We start from the raw sequence: 19,830 nt of genomic DNA on the forward strand, positions 1-19,830 counted from the left end.
TCCAGGTGACAAGTGTATAAACCATGGAGAGGTAAGGGACAAAGGATTCCTTCACATTTCTTATGGTGGAAGACTGGGGGTGCTGCTTAAGCTTTCAGCAACTAAGTAAAAAAGTGATGAGAAAGCATTTGCAGGGTGCCACAGGGTGTTCAGGGAGAATATGTGCTATTGCTGGCAGGTCTACCGAAAGTTGGCGTCCACTGTGATCTGCTGCAAACCTCGGGCTGAGGCTGTTGGTCCACAGCTTGCTCCTTCCTCCGTGTAAGCCTTCAGCACCCGCAGCTGACGCACTGATGCTATTCCAGTCCTCACAGACCCGTGGCTGTCAGGGCAGGGTGCTGCTCTCCTCGGGGTGCTGGGGCTCCTCCTGGCCTGCACGCTGCAATCAGGTCTGGCCTTGGCCTTTCAGAGCCTGCCTGGAAGAGGGGAACATGTGTTGGTAATACTTACTCATATTGCTAACATTTACCTTCGATACAGCGGGGCAGTTAGGGGATATTCGGCTGTGTGGGAGATGCTGTGGCTGGCACCTGCCCCCCAGGACATGCGGCATAGCCCTGGCTGTTAAGGAAATGCCACCTCTCACTTCTTACAGTGGAAGAGTGCTGCAGAAGTGCTATCTAAAATGGGACAGCTGCCTGCAGACTAACTTCTAATTCCTCCTGTTATGCTACTTTATTTATTTCCATGTCATATAAAGTTTGAATTTTAATTGGATTCTGTTTCTAGCAAAATAGGTTTCATAGGTTTACCTGAGTTCAAAACAAGACCAAGAGCATAGGTTTAACTCTTTGAAAAAGGAAGAAATGAGTGAATTCAGAACAGAGCGTGGTTCTGCATAGCCTGCTTACTGTAAGAAATCAGAACGACCCTGTGGCTCTTTCAGTAGTGGTAAAACCAGGGTAGGTTTGACACTGGATATATTGAAGTTCTGCAATGATAACGTATGAAGGGCTTAACTTTGGACATTAACATAACCTTTGTAAGATCTTGGTGAAGAGTTACGGTAAGAATAGCAGTCTGTGGGTTGCAGATGCTTTAGACCATCGGATGTGTGTTGCCAGGAGTGTGACAATCCAAAAACTGTTCATTGACTGTTCCCTCATTTTCCCCAGGACACCTCAGGCAGCAACGACCTGGGGCTCTTTCATTGCTTCAACCCAAAACCCCAGGAGCAGCGATGATCCCTCAAAAGCCATATTCCTTTACTTGTTGCTACTGCTGTGAGCAGCTCTACTGAAAAACTTGAAAAAGAAGTGGAAGCCAAAAACTCATGTGCTTACAAAACTGTTTCTTGGCCCTGACCCCCTCTGCAGCGCAAACAGTGGGGCTAAAACATCCTCAGCCAATTTAGTGAGTCTGCTTTAGGTGGAAATCTTTGGAAATCTTTTCTTCATCTTGCAGTTGCCAGAAAGCTCTGAGGGTTAGAGAAGGATAAAGGAATTCCAGTGGATTTGGGGTATTTGGATTTTCAAAAAGCCTTTTGAAGGATAATTTGTCAGAGCCTATTAAAGAAGGTAAGTTACTGTGCGATTGGGATAAAGGTCTTTTGATGTACTGAAAAGTGCTAAAGGTTAGGGAAGCAAAAGGTGGGGGTCAGTGGATGTTTTTTAGGGTGGAGGAGAGTTGGTGGTGGGGTCCATAAGCAGATCTTCACGGGACTAGGCAGGGCTGGCCCCTCTACTGTTGGCACAGCAGTGATGTTCTCGAGAACATTTTTGTGAAGTGTTACAGAACACTTTGCTGCTGAACCTGCCTTGCTCTGGATGGGAGCAGCAGCAGATCTGCTTAGCAGCATCTTGGTGCTCCTTCATCCTTGCTCTGAGGCTTGTCTGTCAGGCTGCTGGATGGCAGTGAAAACTGCAAACAAATCCCAGGTTTCCTCACACTTCGGGAAGTTTTCAGAAAAACCTTCCTCTAAGAGCTTTGTGGCCTCCAAAAACTCCACAAAAATATAGGTCCTTTCTCCTAGAAGCCAGGGTTGCTGATCCAAATCATCTAAATATATTAAATAAAATTTCAGTGAACACAAAGGAACAAGAAATATGCTTAGGTTGCCAGTATTTATTGCAAACATACATCAAAGATGACTTTTTATAGAAGTTAAGGTCAGGTAACATTAAATCAGCCGCTCTTACTGCCTGTATCTCATTGATCATTAAATGTCACCACCTTCCTTCTGTACCGAGCCAAGTAATTTGTGTTTGGGAAAGGCAATCTAACATAAAAACCCAATTTTGGGAGGTTATAAAGGCAACATTTCTTGAATAGTAGCTTGTTTGATTGAGTAGTCATCCTTCCTGTTAAATTATTTTAACATTAAATATTTCAAAATTTTCACTTAAACTATGTTCCATTCCCAGCCGTTGCTCTGTTTTTCTTTCTCTGCTGATCTACACAGTCGTACGTCTCTGTATGTGTGCTCCAGGAGCAGATCAGCTGTGCTGCCAGCAGATTGCCTTACCTGTCAGTTATGGTCCGTGATGCTTTTTGTAGTCACTGCTTTCAGAGACGCAGCTCTATTCTCTGAATCAAAGTCTGCGTGTTTATGCCACAGATGTATAACCTAATATTTGGCCTTATTAAAATAGTTCATTTTAAGAAGCCTAACTTAGCAAGTGATGTGGATTAGTCTTTGCGATTGCCATTTCATCATTATTTACTACTTTTTGAACCTATCCCATCTCCAAAGTTTATCAGGGCTAATTTTCCGTGTACTTCAAATCCGTAGTCAAAAGTCTCAAATCTTGTGCAGTAGCTGTAAAAATCCACCAAGATGATTTGATTTCAGAGATTAAGAACTGACGGTTTTGACATCTGGCAGACCGTATTGCATTCAGACGGACCTTCTTTATATCACATAGCTCGTTTTCAATCAGACCCTTTCACAAACTTTACACCAAATTCCCGCACCCGTGCGCAGCGATCCCCGGCACCGCCGCGCGCTGTGCGGCTCCTCGGACGGGCAGCGGAGCGGGGATGAAATGCGATTAAGGAGCAGGAGGCGCGGGGTAGGAGCCGAGTAGCTTGAGCCATTGTTGTAGCATCCGAGGGCTGAAGTTGCCCGGAGGAGCTGCCGAAGCCTGCAGCGCTGAGCGAAGCCGCTGGGGCTTGCTCTGATTTCCAGCAGCCGCCCGAGAGCCGCCTCTGCGCGCCTCGCGTCCCCGCTGCCAGCCCGCGCCTGCGTCCGCTGCTGCCGTGGGAACTGCCGCTGCTATAGGATAATCCATCAGCGCCTTTTCCGAGTTCAGGACGTTTTTCCATAGAAAAGGAAGCCAAAAGCGTGCCTGTAATGCCAGAGCCCCGGTGAGGTCGCGGTGACGCTGCTCCACGCCAGCCGCAGGAGGCACAGGTGGGTCCGTGCTGTGCCGGAGCGGCCGGGGGGCTCCCATGGGAGCCCAGCAGGGACGGGGCCAGCAGCAGGGTGGGAGGGCTCGGGCTCGGGCTTCAGCTCCATCCCAGGCAGCAGGGAGCCGGTGCCCTCAGCCTGCATTCCTTGCATCACTGCCTGGTGCCTCCCTTTGGCTGCCGGGAACAGGAGGGAGAGCAGCCCGGTGTCCTTCCAGGCTTAAGGGGGAGGAAAAGATAAAGGAGATGATTAAGAGAATTGCTCTTATCTGAGTTGGGAGTGGTGGGAAAGGAGAGCACACGACCTCTCTGTGTGAGTGCCTCCTCCACTGGTACGGGTCACAGCCAAAAGCAGCCAAGAGAAACTTGCTTTCTGCATTGGGAGCTCCGAGGTTTCTCCTCGCACCCCTGTGTCCATGGGGGCCTGCACACATGCACAGGTGAGTCTGTGGGGTGTTTAAAGATTTACAAGCATCTGTTTGTCTGAACTTCTGTACTGGAAGCGATTCCCATGGATATTGAAGTTCCCATCCTTTATGGCAGTGGTTTTTATAGGCATGCATAATTAATAGTGCTGGCCAGCCCGTCTCCCACAAAGCACAATGTTGAAAGTTTTTGCCCATCGGCTGCAGAGCTCAGCAGTCCCCTGTCGTGGGCAAGCACCCTCCTGAATCCAGCACCATGAACATGGGCACAGCACCACTGCTTTGTGTGCGCTTTCTGTAGGCACGCAGGTGCCAAGCTGATTTGAAGGCAGTTGAAGTTTCAGAAGGTGATGTGAAACTTTGACGAGCATGTCTTAATTATCGTCGTTGGTTAGGTGCTTGCACACAGTTGTGAAATGTTGGCAACCTGTCATTTTTATCTTTTTGCGGTTTTTGAAACTTGCTGTGTTATCCTAAGATGCATAAGCATTTGGTATGAATTTATTTTTTGGGAATATGATCGCTTATTTTTGATTTTCATGCTCATTCTGTCACTGCTGAGGAATGGGATAGGCATTTTTAACCAAAATTGCATAAATATGCATTTAAAAACATGTAAAGATTTTTAACAGAAGACAGATGACATTGCATTGTAAAAAAGGTTATGCAGTTGAACATGTTTAAGACAGAGATTTTCCCAGACTTTCATATTCTTTGAATACAACACCTGGCACACTGAATTTTCCTTCAATTCCCAGTGAAGGAGGCATGTTTCTGTATTTCCTACAGTGGTTGTGATCGCTGTTTATTCAGAACATAAATGTTTTTAGGTATCTCCACAGTGGTGGTTTTATTTGGTGGATACCCCATGCTCATTTCCTTAATTGCCTTAGACTGAAATTAATTCCCTGTGTGTGTAGCAGATTGGGCTCCAGACTACTGAGGAACTGATGTGTGAGAGATCTTTATCCCACGCTGGGAGGATGATTCTTACTAGATTTACATGCCTTTCTTGAGCTGTTCTTGGAGGATGGGACAATTTTCTAATGTTTGATTCTACATCATTTTGCTGCTTTGCCCAGGCTAAGTGTTTGTCTGGATTAACACATAGCAGCTCTTCACCAGACTTGGTAACAGCCTTTAATCTGTGGGGCTGGCATCTGTCTCAGCCTGATGGGCCTGTAAATGGGATTTTATTTTTTCGTCCTGACACCTTTTGGCCAGACTTCTAATTAATTCTAATTCATTCAGGGTAGGAAAGTTTGGATGCTATGCATGTCCTGATTGTGGCTGTCCTTATTCTCGAAGACAGAGCAAAGTTTTTCTGTATTTCGAAATCTTTTCTGTTTGTTTCCATGGTAGGCTGGTATTTACATTGTATAAATTGCCTGAGATATCTGCTCTGCCAAGCTGATTTTCTAAAATTCTGGAATAATTTACTTGGGAGAGCTTGCTGAAGTTCAGTCCACCTCTGAGGTTCGATTACGTTGCTCAGGGTCACCTCAGGTAGGTTACCTTCAAGCACGGAGGTTCCATGACCTCCCTGGACAAAAATGCCAATGCCTGACCACCACCGCTCTGAGCAAATGTATCCTAATATCTAAACAGAACATCCCTTGTACCTCCACTGCATGTTATCCTCTGCGTGTGCTCCTCTTCGTACCCACTGGGCGGGTGGTCGCAGGCAGCCACGAGGCCCTCCTGAACCTGCTGCTTGCTGAACTAACCAGCTCCGTCAGCCTCTCCTCGTACACTGCTCGCTTCAGACCTTGACCATCTTGGTGGCCTCTGCTGCACTCGCTATTCCATGTCCTGAAGAGCTTAGAGGAGGACACGGTGCTCCAGGCCCTGTCTCACAGGGCCAGAGAGGAAGAATCCCTTCCCTTCACCTGCTGGCTCTGCTCCAGCTGGCAAAGCCCAGCACATGGTCAGCCTTGCTGCTGTAGCTGGTGAGTTTGTGCTCCTCAGGACCCCCATGTCCTCCTGTGCAAATCTGTTTCCTAGCCAGCAGATTCTCACCCTGTATGGTTGCACAGGGTTATCTTGTCCGAGGTGCAGGACTTGGCCTCCCCAAGTAATGCAGTGGGCTGATATTCGCCCTAGGAAGCTGTGCTGTGGCTGCTTCTCTGGATGGACATGAGAAAACTTAAAAATCCTCTCCCAGTAGGCGTTTCACACAGCTAACCTCTGTTTTCATTAATGTGGTCCAGGTCTGAGTCCTATCACTAAGACTAGTTTCGTGATGAAGGGTTGTTACTGTGTTAATGACTTTCAATTAACTTCCGGCAAGTGAATTTTACTTTCCCAAGTTTGTTTGGTGATGAACAGCATTTATTAAAATGCTGAACATTCTTTACAAGCAATGGCAAAAATTTGCGCCTTACACTAGCTTTAACTCGTCCTTTAAATGTTAATATATTTAACTACCCAAAATCCTCTTTGCACTGCGTGGGGAAGGAAGAGCCTCGCAGAGCAGCTTATAAGTGCTGCTGGAGGCTTGAGGTATCCCTCCATGGTGATGCAGCTGGTGTTAGTGATCCATTGCCTCACAGCCCCTGTGATGATGTATTGAATTATTCCTGATCTAGAAGGGTTTTTGTGAAGAGTCATAGTTTGTTAAATTTTATGTGTTTATGAGTTTATTTTTAATTTTTTTATGTGCCGTTCTGTGAGTACACACATTTGTTACTACTTGAGATAAATCTCTGCTTGGTTTCAGGCTGGTAGAAGGTTGTTAATGGTTGTTAAGAAGGTTGTTAATCCAGCAAAAGAAGTAGGAACTTCCAAGTAATTTAATTATAATTATGCATATATATATATTTATATACACATACACTTCTTGTTTATTCATACAGCATATCAGTCTTACAGTGATCACTGCACAGTGTTAGTACAGAAGTGTTTGCTTTTGCCTGTGGCTCAGCACTGTGGCATTGCCAGGTTAGCACATTATGGCCAAGGTAGTAATGTAACAGCCAAGGGAAGCAGCGGTGACCTTTTCTCTTTGGTGCCCTAGATCCAGACCTGCTGGAGTTCTGCTTTAGGCAAACCTAAAGCCCTCGTCCCAGTGCTGGAGTAAGCGGGTGGAATGTAAGATTTCTGTATTCGGGTCAGGCTCTGTGATGCACTCATCCATCTTTGATACTTAAAATTTATGAATTGCATATTAATGTTCTCTTTTAGTTCAAAACGCCCAGGTGTTTGCATTTTACTTGTGTGAATTGGGTGCCTATGCTTGTATTTCAGCCACTGCCTTTCTTTCTGGTCTCCTGCACGCAGCTTTCTTGCTCCCTTCCCTCACGCGGCTTCGAGGGGGCAGCCGGCGGGTCCCCTTCTCCCCTCCGGTCAGCAGGAGATGCTTTCTGGTGTGGCATGGCACACCAGTGGCACATCTGCTGCCCTTGCTGGAGCTCGGCACCATGCCATGACAGGAGAGGGCCGGGTCAGGCCCAGCAGGGCTCAGAGGCTCCCCAGGGCCATGCTGCGGGTGGCCGGGCATGGGATCTGCAGGGCCTGGGGTGGCCCTGCTGCCAGGCCCAGGCTTCCCTGAGTGAGCACTGTGCTTTGCCCTTTAATTCAAGGGGGGAAGGAGTGAAATGTAAGGCTGGTTGTTTGTTTGGATGTTGGTGGTTTCATTATTGTTATTTTTTAAAACCAAGCCTGCTGCCTGTGCCCATGCTCGGTGCTGTCCCCCAGGAGCCCCCCAGGCTCCCTGTGGTGCTGGGGCATGGCTGTGTGGGCATGGAGCGGGGTGGGTGCAGGCCCCTCCAGGCTGTGATACAGAACCACAGAATCATCTAGGTTGGAAGAGACCTCCAAGATCACTGAGTTCAACCTCTGACCTAACACTAACCAGTCCTCCACTAAACCATATCACCAAGCTCTACATCTAAACGTCTTTTCAAGACCTCCAGGGATGGTGACTCCACCGCTTCCCTGGGCAGCCTGTTCCAATGCCTAACAACCCTTTCAGTGAAGAAGTTCTTCCGAACATCCAACCTAAACCCAATACCAGTGATACCACACTGAATGCCACGTTCACAACACGAGCCAGTATTAATGGGCATTTCATAAAGACGCAGCAGAACTTACCGTGACATTTCGTCCTGGTGAGTAATTTACGTGTTCCCAGTTACTGGGAGTGGAGCAGTGTTGATGGTGGAGCTGGGTGCCAACCCTGAGCAGCCACCTGAGGTGTGAGGCAGCCAAACCAGCAGAAACCCGGCCATGGCTGGGCGTTAGTGGCTGCAAACAACACGCTGTCCCTGCTGCCATCGGCTCTCGTCACAGAGCTCGGGGATTTGCTCCCTGCAGTACACAGCTTTTTGTCAGATCTTGGGTATTTGTGTATGATCTCAGATTTGTGGTTAGTTCTCAACTTTTTATCGTGTCTGTTTCATTTCATCCTGATCATCTTAACAGAAGCATACGCTGTAAACTGTTTTGTAAATTACAACAAAAAATTAAAATAGTCTGTGCATCGTTTTGGCAGCTCAAATAATGTAAATCTCCAGAGGATGGAGCAAAAAGTTGAAACCTTTGGTCCCCTCGCCCAGGCAAAGCCAGGCTGGCTGACAGGAGCTGCTAATCTCGTCTTTGGTACCCAGTCAGGTCTGCACCATTATTGTATCCAAACGCGTTTGAAATGTTTCCTTTTGGCAAATATTTAGCCTGCTATTTTTGAATTATAGTTTTTTGACTGAAATTGTTGTCGGATTACACTTAGTTGGGTTATGTTTTATGCCTTTCTTCACATCAAGATAGCTTTTGGCAGGATTACTACTCAGTGCTAGTAGGAAAATTAGTCATAGTTAAACAGATGTAAAAGCTCCATAAGGGCTTGTAGAAAACTTAACTCAAAATATTCCAGGGAAGTAGAGATCACATTTCTCACTCCTAATCACAAACATAAAACCAACACTTTTGAGTAGCATAAGAACAGAAATTGGCCATTTTCTGCTGATTAAAATAACAAAGAGAACAAACCAGTAATCGATCTGTAATATATACATGTAATTTTTGTTGGGAAGTTGCTCACGTGATTTGCACCGGAATGGAGTGGTGAGATCCAATTTACTACTACAGTTATGTTCCCTTTCTATAGGAGGAAAATGTTGGCTCAGCATATCCGTGGATGTATTTGCCCTTGGTGCTCTCATTGGAGGAGTGTTAGCAGCTATTTTTAAACAATTCCTAATTTTTTCTTACAAATACAGTGTCAAAAAGTAGTACATTACAGTGAGGAACTGCTGACAGTCATCTGGCACTTGGAATTTTACAGAAGTCTGCAAAGTCAGTGTTCAGTGCCTTCCTGCAACTGCAGTCATATCCATTATTTGAATTAAGATATCATAATTCTTCAGAAATATTTAAACAATACTGTGATCTGGATGTTTTAGGGGACTGGTAAAGGATTACAGAGAATTTTGTGTCTGGTTCTTTGCCACCTAGGGATAACTGTAAGTACATTTCCATTCTCAGGTTTGTTTCAGCTGTGCATTGAACTGGTTTGTCCCACAGGTACAGGTTTCATCTGTTTTCTTTTGTTGCATGTGCAAAAACAAAGAAAAATTACACAAGTAGCAGAAACTTAGATCTGTCTCCTTTACTGAAGGTAATGTGCATTTTTACAATAAACTTTATTTTCTATTTAACAATAGAAATAGTAGGTAATGTTTTCCCACTTTTTGCTTTTCACATTTGCATGAAGGTCACTCACGCTACACTGAAAGTAGAATTGGTCTTCAGTGACTTTGTGCAAAAGCGCAAATCAGACAAATTTGAGATATTCAGTTCCAAGCAATATCTGCCTGTGTGACAGAAAGCCCTTTTTATTTGAAACTGAAGAAGTCTAAATAGTTGCAGAATAGAAATAGAATGTCAACAATTCAACTCTTTTCAAAATTTTCTCATTGTAACAGCATATTTTAAATATTGTGGTTTCCGGGTTTAAAGCAGAGTGACACTTTAAAACTTTTTATTATGGAGAGGGGGGTTAGTTTCTTGTTTCCTAATCCCAGTTCCTACCCCAGATTAGAAAAACAAGCAAAAGAAGAAATCACCCTCTATGGTAAGATGTAATGTATTCTTGGTTTAGTGTAGTATACATGTATTCCTACTTTTATAGGATAGTTTTTCAAAATACACGCAGCAGGAAAAGCAGGAAATGCGTGTTGCATTGATAAGTCATTCTGACAGAAGCTGCTACCTTGCAGCTTCTCGTGGCTGCTTGTTAACTGCTGGAGAACGTTGGCCTTGGTTGCCTGCCAAAGTGTAGCTCTGAATTTGCATCTTTCACCTCCTGAATCTGGCTGGTAATTCCAACTTCTGAGTCTGATGGGTTTTGTATCATAGATTTACCTTCAGTCATTGTGTATATATATGACAGACAGAAGTTTCCAAAACTTGTCCTGCTGTGAAGTTTTTCCCTTACATTTTTGAGCAAAAGAGCTCAAAACACAGACAGAGATGCTACTACAGTTATTTCCTTCATGGAGTTCATGGAGTCTAAATGAGTCATCCCAATTATTTAACTAGAACCAAAAATGCAACAGAGACTGGGAGATTTCCTTGAATTATTCCCTGTGCAAAGCAGAAAATATATTAAAAAAAATAGGTATTTTATAAAAATAATTAACATTTTTAACAGATGGAATTTGCCACAGTCATGAAAGTTCATGTGCTTTATTGCCCTCGTTATTCAAAATCTGCAAGGATATTTCTAAGTAGAATTTGTTCATTTTAGTTTCTGTTTCTTGGAGTTTGTTATATCCGTGCTGTGTACTGCTGTGTGTTTTTATTACAAATAAGCTAAATGTACGTGTAGGTTGCCATCAAACCACCACTTATTTTGTCTGCTAAGTAGGAGGTTTGGAGTTAGGATTATCTCTGTGAATTGCATGTTTTCCAGCTTTCAGTTGTTCCTGTGTTTCTTCAGTGAACCATCCCTGATTTTCAACCTCCCTCCTGAATTGCAGTTCCAAAAATTGAATGCAGTTCCATTTGTGTTCTTACAGTGCCAAGTGCAGCAGAGCCCCCCTCAGTTCCCAGAAATTACTCCTCCTTCTGCGCGTGGTTATTGCATCTGGCTGTTCTGCTCCAGCGGCACACCGGGGATGCTTGCTTAGCTGACTGCCACGAACCCTTGTGCCCTTTACAGCTATTTTCCCAAGACGAAGTCTGTTTGCATCCCCAATCTGTTAGTTGAAAAGGGCAATTCTAACACCCCTTTGCTTTCTGTTGTGAAGTTTAAGTTGTCGTTATGAGCTATTGCATTTTTAAATAGGTTTTCCTTCACTTCGTTTGCCTGCCTTCAGTGCCTCCTATTGAACAGATGTATTGATCTTATATTTTACTTACTCAAGCATGTAGTCAGAGGGAGAAGGCAGCAGGAGATCATTATTTAGATTTGAATAATAAATAATGGGGCTTTTTATGGTCTTAGTTATATATAATGCATAGTACAAAAGAAGTAATTCATTTCTTCCTACTTGGTGATAGACACCGAGTAATTAGAGGAGAAGAGTTTATACAGCAAATAATAGTAAAGGAATTGGCCTCTTAAGTAGTAGAACAAATTTGCTCAGTAGAGAGGACTCTGGAGAGAAAATTCACCCATCTTGTGCTCACTGTTAGGAGATGCATGGTGTGACCTACTGAAGTCCTGGCTGATGAATTTCAGAACATGTATATATCTGACACAGGTCCCAGAAGTGTCTCAAGTACTCAGAAGGAGTGGTCAGGCGTTGGGACGGGTTGCCCAGGGAGGTGGTGGCGTCACCATCCCTGGGGGTGTTCAAGGAGAGTCTGGATGTGGAGCTTGGGGACGTGGTTTGGTGGGTGACATTGGTGGTAGGGGGATGGTTGGACCAGATGATCTTGGAGGGCTTTTCCAACCCTAATGATTCTAATTCTATGATTCTGAGCAGTTTTTGAATTCTTCAGGCAGAGTGGAATAGTAAAGACAATGTTTAGGAAGAAGTCTGAAACCATTTTCACGTAATCTTACTTAAAAGTAGCTCTGCAGACTGCTTCTGCTGCAGCTATCTGAAGCTTCGGTGTCTGCAGCATTCCACAATATCCCTGCCTGCTGACACCAGCCCTCCTCTTTTAATTTAATGTGTGCCTGTATCACATGTTTAGCACACATTATCTACATTGTCCTCTGCAGAGTCCTTGCCATTTGCTTGTGAAGCTTCAAAATAGCTGCCGGTGTGTTCCTTGAAACTCCATTCTCTTGCCTAGCCTGTGAGTTACAGGTTAAAGCTTGTGTCTTGCTTTTAGATAGTCTTGACGTATACACTTAAGGAAGAGAATAGCCACTGCTTGTGTAAAGGCAGCCTGAAAGCCATCAGGAAGTACACGAAGCCTGAGTATTCTGCTCTTCCCAGCTGCCTGCTCACCGCTTGGCCCCTGAGCATGTGTGGGTTTGTGGTGACTTGCTGCTCGTGGTGCACGCGGGGCAGGCTGCTCCGATCTGCCCCTCAGACTGAGGAGAGCCCACGGTGTAAGACCAAAAGGCAGCCTGATTTGGGATGCAGTGTGATCATGGGCAGGGGTTGCTCGAAGAGGCTGTGGAATCTCTGCCTTTGGGGTTATTAAAAATATGACTGGGCAGCCTGCTGCGGCTGGTCCAGCTTGGGCAGGGAGCTGGGACTGGGTGGTGTCGAGAGGCCCCCTCCAACCTCAGCAGGTCTATGACCTGGACCAGCCAGCTGCAAGAAGCACCTCTGGGACACCAGGGGTGACCGAGCAGGCTGTTGGCAGTGCCAAAAACCCTCCGTTAGCTGGAGGTGCTCTGCCAGGATGGAGCCTGCCCCTTCCCATCTGCTCCCACCAGCGCCCGGGCTTTGCCTGGGTCCTTGCTGCTGGCCACGCGCTGTCCTCGGGCAGATTCCCAATGAAACGCTGGTGGCTGTTACATCAGAGAAAAAACAAAGATGCAAAGTCAAAGGAATAAGCTCGAGATCAAGTCCTAGTCCTGCATATACTGTTAATTGAGTCTACTTGGGACAGATTTTCACCAGTGAAGCCAGCTGGCTCAGAACTGTTCTGTCCGTGCTATTAATCTTCCTTACCTTCCAGAAGAGCTGAGCCACATCTGAACGGCTTCCTGGGAGTAGTTCCTGGCTCCGTCTTCTCCCAGGAATTGTTGGGAATTGCTGCTTGACTCAGACCAGAACTGTGCTAGGGTCTGCTAACAATTTACACATGTAGATGATCACGTTCCTGGATTTTGGAAGACTCCCTGGCACGGTTTTGCTTACTAAATATAAGTGGGGCCAAACTGGCTCCGGATCAGGCCATCAAACCACACTCTGAAGACTTGTCAGATATAAACAGTAGGAACAGTTTGAAAATGAGATGTGCTGGAGCTCTTCAACCTCAAGTCAGCAAATGACATCTCAAAATTTTTATTACAATTTTTGGAGGATTTGCAATGTGAGGGGGAAGATTTCAATTGTATTACTGACGTCATCCTTATAGAGCATTTTGCATACAGTAAAATGGCTTTATCCTCTCCCAGGGAGGGGGGAAGATAACCATTCTCATGCTCCCTCTAACCTGATCCCCCCCCCTCCACTCTTCTACCCTCTGAACCTCAGTTTGGGAGCCATCTCAGCCTACCCATGACCAACTATTGCTGCTGCAGTGCTGATCATTGCATCACCGAGTGTTTTTAGTGGGAAAATAATGATTTCACGTGCACACAATCCTGGACGGAGAATACTGCACTGTGCTCAGCCCCATAGCTTATAGGCTGTTGTGAAGGAAGGAGATGGTGATAGTAGCAGGTAAGGAAACTGGAAATTACTGAAATTGGGCCTGCCCTCTTGTTAGCATGATGAGTGGGCTCAGCATCCTCAGCAATGCAGCCTCAGACTGGAAAGTTTGGTGTGTGCTCCCATGCAAAACCCAACAGCAATCCTGGAGCAAATGTCAGGACAAGCGGCTGGACTGCAGTGATGCAGATTGCTAAAGCGTGTAAGGAAAGCAAAGGCTGCTGTTTGGGGAAAGAAGAAATGTGTATCTGGGGGCATAACCTTGACTGTGTCACTTTAAAAGCATCGCAGCATTTGTTTTTATGGGCGAAACCAGGTGGCACTGCTGGCAGACGGGGACTGTGCTTTACCTCGGGTAACCTCAGTCATGACTGTTCTTTGGGGAAATTCCCTTTGGTCTCTCCTGAGGAACAAAGGTAAGACAGAGGAGGTGTGTTATTGCACTATTACCTAAATGTGTTGACATAGTCCTCCCAGCAATAAGGTGTGAGAAAAGCAGGTCACATTTATGCTGCTTTGAATCCTTCCTGATAGGTTACAGGAGAAAGAGATTAGTTTTCACAGGGTTGTTTGTGGAAATCTCCCCAAGGACTTCTCATGGTTGTTAAGCAAAGAAATGCCATTTCTTTATTCCCGTGGAAATGCCATGCAAGAGAGACTAAGATTTACATCGAATCGCATTGGACTTTACAGTCTGTGTCTTTCTTACCTGGAAGTATGAAGTAGCATAGGAAACATTAAGGAAAAAAAAGTTAATACTGCATGTGTTGTTAGAAACAAACAGCTCTAATGAGTTTAAGTTCATCTTTCCCAACCTTCAGTATGAGAAATAATGAATCACCCAGGAAAATAACGAACCTCACTGTGTTGCTTTTTCCAGCTGACACCTTGTCAGAGGGAAGCAAAAGGACTGTCATGGCAGTTGGGGTGTTGTTTTTACAGTTTCGTGCCATTGTATTTCATCAACTGTTATTTATGGTGTTTTGTTGTGTTGTTGTTGTGTTGTTTTTTTCCAATTAATAAACTGAACTAGGATTCAATATGGATTTGAGTACGCTTCTTTTGTAACAAGCTTTAAGTTAATGCAAATCTTTAATATAAAGATCTTGACTAGTGTCTGCTAGCTGTGGTGCCAGCCTGCCTCGCACCTAGAAGTGCTAAATGCCTCCATACCTCTGCCTACGTAAATACACATAGGTAAATATCCACAAAACTGACAGTTTTCTGTTAGATCTCTCCTTAAATTTCTGTCAGCATGGCTGTAAATGGAATAATAACAGGCAGAGGGTATGGTCAGCCACTCTCTGTAGTGTAGTGGGATTTAATGTAAGTATGATTTTTCATTCTTATGCGTGTAACTTATATCTTTGACTTGTGCCTGCCTTCTGGTGTCGGTCAGGTCTTTGCTGTAATTCTTTGTAGTTCTCTTTGCACAAAGCAATGCAACCTGGATGGACTGCGAGTGGGGCTCCTGAGCAGTACCAAGGAGGCTCATAATATCTGTTATTATCTTTATAGTGTAGGACCTCCCAGGTTATAGAGCAAAACTCACCTGTAAAGTTAGCAAATATATTCAAGAGTTCATGTCTGTTCAGTTCATATGTATGTAAACACAGTAAGTGCAATTTAAAAGAAGTAACAGAAAAGACTGGCAGATGTCATGCAGTTATCCCTGCTTCCATCCATATTTAAAGAATAACTTAATTCTAGGCATTAGTAGATAATTAAGCAAATGCTAGTGTTTACTACACTGCTTATCAGTGCACCTGAAAATGACTCTTTTTTTCTTATATGCAATATACTGTCTGGTTCTGGCACACAAACATTGAGTAAAGGGAGGAAATATATGTCCATGCCAGAAGCTTAGCTGATAATGCTTTGAACTCCTGCTGCTTGACATCATTGGGACCCTTCAGACCCTATTTAATTGTCCTTTCTGAGGGACAGTGAAATATGTCTGCTTCCAGAAATCTAGGTGTCCATCACTGGCTTCAGTCTCATCAGTTCCAGGTCTGAAAGACAGCTTTTTTATATTTTTTTAATTGGATGCAGTGGCAGCCCTTACCCCTCGAGTATAGATTGCTTTTCCTGAGCTTTGCATTTTCCAAGTCTCTGTAGACTGATGGGATCAAATATATCATGTCACTGTGCTGATTGCATCAGCAAGCTCAGATAGAAGTGTTTAGGGTTTGGTAAATTTTGTTTATTGTTGCTTTTTTTAGAGGTCCCTTTGCAAGGTGATTGTCCAGCACAGCAAAAAGTCTCTGGACTTGGTTGCATCTATTTACTGAGCTTCTAGACTTCTGGGGCCTGAGAGCTGTCCTGGGTTTGTTCTGGACCTTCACCAGCCAAGTCTAAATGAAGACTTAGCCCTAGGCTTAATTGGGCTTTTCTTCAGAATGTGCAATGATTTCCCTACTTAGGAAAACTGTTGACACGTTTCTTATTTCTCATTTTTAGACAAGATTACCGAGAACAGATGTGACAGCAACTTCAGTTACATCTGAATCTCGTAGGTTTTTACAGGTAGGAGCAGGTAATTAAAGGGTAAATATTAATGATAGAAGTCAAGATCTTTGATTTAATTAGAGTTCTGGCAATAACTCATAGGAGTTTGGTGACATGTTTAGGAAGATGATGGGAAGATCTAAGAACAGGATATCATCCAGCCTGGATTAGACCAAAGAGTTTAGTCCAGTATCTTGTGTCCAGTAGTAGCCAGAAGTGGATGCATAGAGAGGGAGCTGGTCACAGCAGAAGAGACAGGGAATGTTCATGCTTAAACATGGTTTGGAAAAAATATAAAAAGACAAAAAAACTGCTAGGGCTGGAAAACTCAAACTTCTGCTGCCTTCTTTAAGGTGATTTAAGGTGTTTTAGCTTCACAGAATCACAGAATTGTCTAGGTTGGAAGAGACCTCAAGATCACCTGGTCCAACCTCTGACCTAACACTAACAGTCCCCACTAAACCATATCCCTAAGCTCTACATCTAAACGTCTTTTAAAGACCCCCAGGGATGGTGACTCCACCACTTCCCTGGGCAGCCCATTCCAAAGCCTCACAACCCTTTCAGTAAAGAAGTTCTTCCTAACATCCAACCTAAACCTCCCCTGGCACAACTTTAACCCATTTCCTCTTGTCCTGTCACCAGGCACGTGGGAGAACAGACCAACCCCATCTCACTACAGCCTCCTTTAAGGTACCTATAGAGAGCGATAAGGTCGCCCCTGAGCCTCCTCTTCTCCAGGCTAAAGCTTATATATTGAACGTATGAAACCCATGGATGTATTTAATCCATTTTCAAAATACTGTTACTTATCAAGTGGTTACTGTGCCTTCTGATGAGAGTCGGTGCTCAGTTCATTTTGAAATCTTTGTAAAAGCTACATACATCAGTAAAAAGTCACCGTTCCCATTTAGTGCAACTTCTGAATCTCCGTACCAGTTCTGATTTGGGATTTTCTCATGTCTCAGGTGCTTGGATAGTTGCATTTTCTGGTGAGGCAGAAAAACCTCTCCTCAGTAGCTGCTTTGTCTTGTTTATGGTGATAGGGTAACTCTCATAAGCATCTCAGAGGGGACATTTGGTTATATTCCATTTGAATCAGAAATTGGTAAAATAAAACCAATCCCAGTTTCATAAAAGCTCTTTTGCTACTCCATTGGTATGGTTACAGCCTGCTCCTGGTGTCACAACCAGTATGATTTTTCTGTCACGGTTATACAAGAAAATACAGTGCCACCTTAACAGAGTTCCTATTTTCTGAGCAGATACTCCCTAAAAATGTATAAATGGCCTCAAGAAATCGTCTGGACTGGGACAGGCTTTATTGTAAGCAGTAAATAATACGGAGTTGTGCAGTTAGGTATCTTCTAACCAGATGTCACTGTTTAATTTTTTTCCTGGTCTTTATCACTGTGAGCAGGGATTTAGCTGGAAAAACGAGGACACTGGTATTTGCAGAACTGGAATGAGCATGTGGAAATGTCTCATAATGATACCAAAAACAGATTGCGAGTGGTGAATTACATCCACTTTCCTTCTAAAAGAGCCATTTAAAAGCAATGTTGTAATAAAATAAAGAACTATCCTGACTCAGAATAATAGGTCCACGTAGGTGAACTTCTGTGGGATGACAGAAGATGTGCCCTCGTGTGAAATTTGTTACTTAAAGTAAAATGGATCGTGCGAAAACACAGCGATCCCTTTATGCATCTCGTGGCCACGAGCACGCTGTGCCCCGCTGGCAGCACCGCGCTCACGTCCTGGGCGTCTCGGGAACGGCTGCTGTGAGCTTGCAGAACCCCTCTGCCGAAATGTGATGCCCTGGGGTTAATTTCACATACCCCAAAATGATTATCAGTAACGAGGTGGCATTTATTGTGGGTCTGATTTTCCCTCCCAAAGCAAACAAAGCGAAACCCAACAGCCTGCTTCATTGCTAATGCGCACAAAAGCCATGAGCCAATAGTTGTTGCTGAAAAATGCAGTTTTTGTCACAAAAGCTAGGTGTTTGTCTGACAGCAGCCCATATTGTTTTCAGATTTGCCTAGCAGGAGAATGCAAAGTCGGTAAGTGAATCCTTAGGGAAAAAGAGGAACTTTGAACTGTAGCTGTGGGCTGAACGTTTCTGATGCTCAGTCAAGAGGTAAATAAGGGGATAAAGGGACAAAGAGGGAGATGCTGTTAATTACCTGCTTATTAGCAGAGGATGCATTTGCATGTTCACTCACAGCATTAATAGATTCCAGATGTACCACAGCATGTCACAGCCATCAGGTTACCAAGTTTCCAGTGTGTTATAATTGCATTTCTGCTTTTTTGTACAGTACAAAGTTCTTTTTCCAAAGCAGCAGATTCAGTAAATATCTTATGACCAGGGCATTTCTCAGGATAATATCGTATTTTAGAATAACCTGAACGTTGAAACATACAGCATAATTATTTCTGGGCTAATCTGTCTGGAGTGGGGATTGAGACCTGAAGTGCTTTTGTGTCTAACCCAAGATGAAGAAAGAATGCAGTAAGACCTGCAAGGAATATGATCTTTGTGATTTCACCTCTTTGGCAGCAGGTGATTCTTAAACGTGTTTGGTTCTCCAGATTGGTGGGCTCTGAAAGCTACTGAATGAAATAAGCTAATGAGTCCTAAGCCAGTTCCTGGTATTTAGAAATCCCGAACAGAAGCAGGGTCACTGCAGCAGGCACCAGGAACGTCAGGGAATCCAAAAACTGAAAAGCTCTGTTAGGACAAATGTGTTCTTTGCTGCTGGATCGTATACAAAGTTTGCAAGAATTAATCTCAACTGTAAATCTAAGTGTCAGTGAACAGGAAGATGATGGCAAATAGAAAACTGAAGATTTTAGGGCTGCATTTTCAAAAAAAATACACAGAGAAATGTGGCGTTTTTCTCCGTTACAACCTGTACAAGACATTTTGTCTAACGTGCAAATTGAGCTGCTGTCTGCGCATGGGCAGCTCTGCGTGTCTTTGGAAGTCTCCTTCTAAAGGATGGTAGGTGTGCTTGGAGGCTAAATGCCAGCAAACACTGACTCTGCGGTGGCAGCTCCTGCAGGTCGTCCCCCCCGACTCGAGCTCGCCAGCAGAGCTGCCAGGGGGTGCCCCGGGCACATCACTCCCATCCCACACCCTCCTGCCCATCAGCACGGCCTTCAGAAAACTTCCAGGGCTGTAAAACAGCAAATATGGGAACATCATCCCATGGTTTTGTGGTTAGGGTGGTAAGGAACACGAGGTGCTCTGTTGGATTCTTCCAACTAACGTGAAATTTTCTCATTAGAAATCAAAGTCAAGCAGGTGCTGTGGTGGTTGTATAATTGATGGCTTATTGTAATGAGTCATTGCCTCGTTTCTTTAAACGTTTCAAATAATTCCCCTAATTTGAATGGTTCCTACATCTGCTTGAAGTATTAGACAATACCAAAGGTCAGCTATTTGATCACAAATGTTAGTTTTACCTTCATTTTAAAGATACACATGAATTGTGAAAGCTAGTTAGAATAGAGCAGTTCAGTGCCTTTCTGCTGCTCTTTGACCTGATATTGTCACAGAAAACAGTGGTGTCCTTTTCTTTTCTTTTTTTTTTTTTTTTTTTTTCTTTTCTTATCTTTTTGTTCTTTAAATCACTAACTGGAATAAATACTTTTATTTTAGTCCTCCTCGACCTCTGACTAATATGAACGATACCATGGTGACCCACATGTCCTCTGGAGCACCTACACCAACAAAAAGGTACGTGTGCTTTGCGATG

At 44.2% G+C, this 19,830-nt stretch overlaps 1 protein-coding gene across 3 annotated transcripts in view; it reads left to right on the top strand.

Moving 5' to 3' along the window:
- Positions 1-19,830, top strand: part of DTNB (dystrobrevin beta) — a 192,626-nt gene that overhangs the window by 66,680 nt on the left and 106,116 nt on the right. For all 3 annotated transcript variants that reach the window (XM_084285383.1, XM_084285381.1, XM_084285382.1), the window contains one exon: positions 19,734-19,811. In XM_084285383.1, coding sequence (XP_084141509.1) covers positions 19,734-19,811 — 78 coding nt within the window. The remainder of the gene's footprint in view (positions 1-19,733; positions 19,812-19,830) is intronic.

The sequence above is a fragment of the Netta rufina genome, assembly GCF_964035555.1.
Source record: "Netta rufina genome assembly, chromosome: 3".
Lineage (NCBI taxonomy): Eukaryota > Metazoa > Chordata > Aves > Anseriformes > Anatidae > Netta > Netta rufina.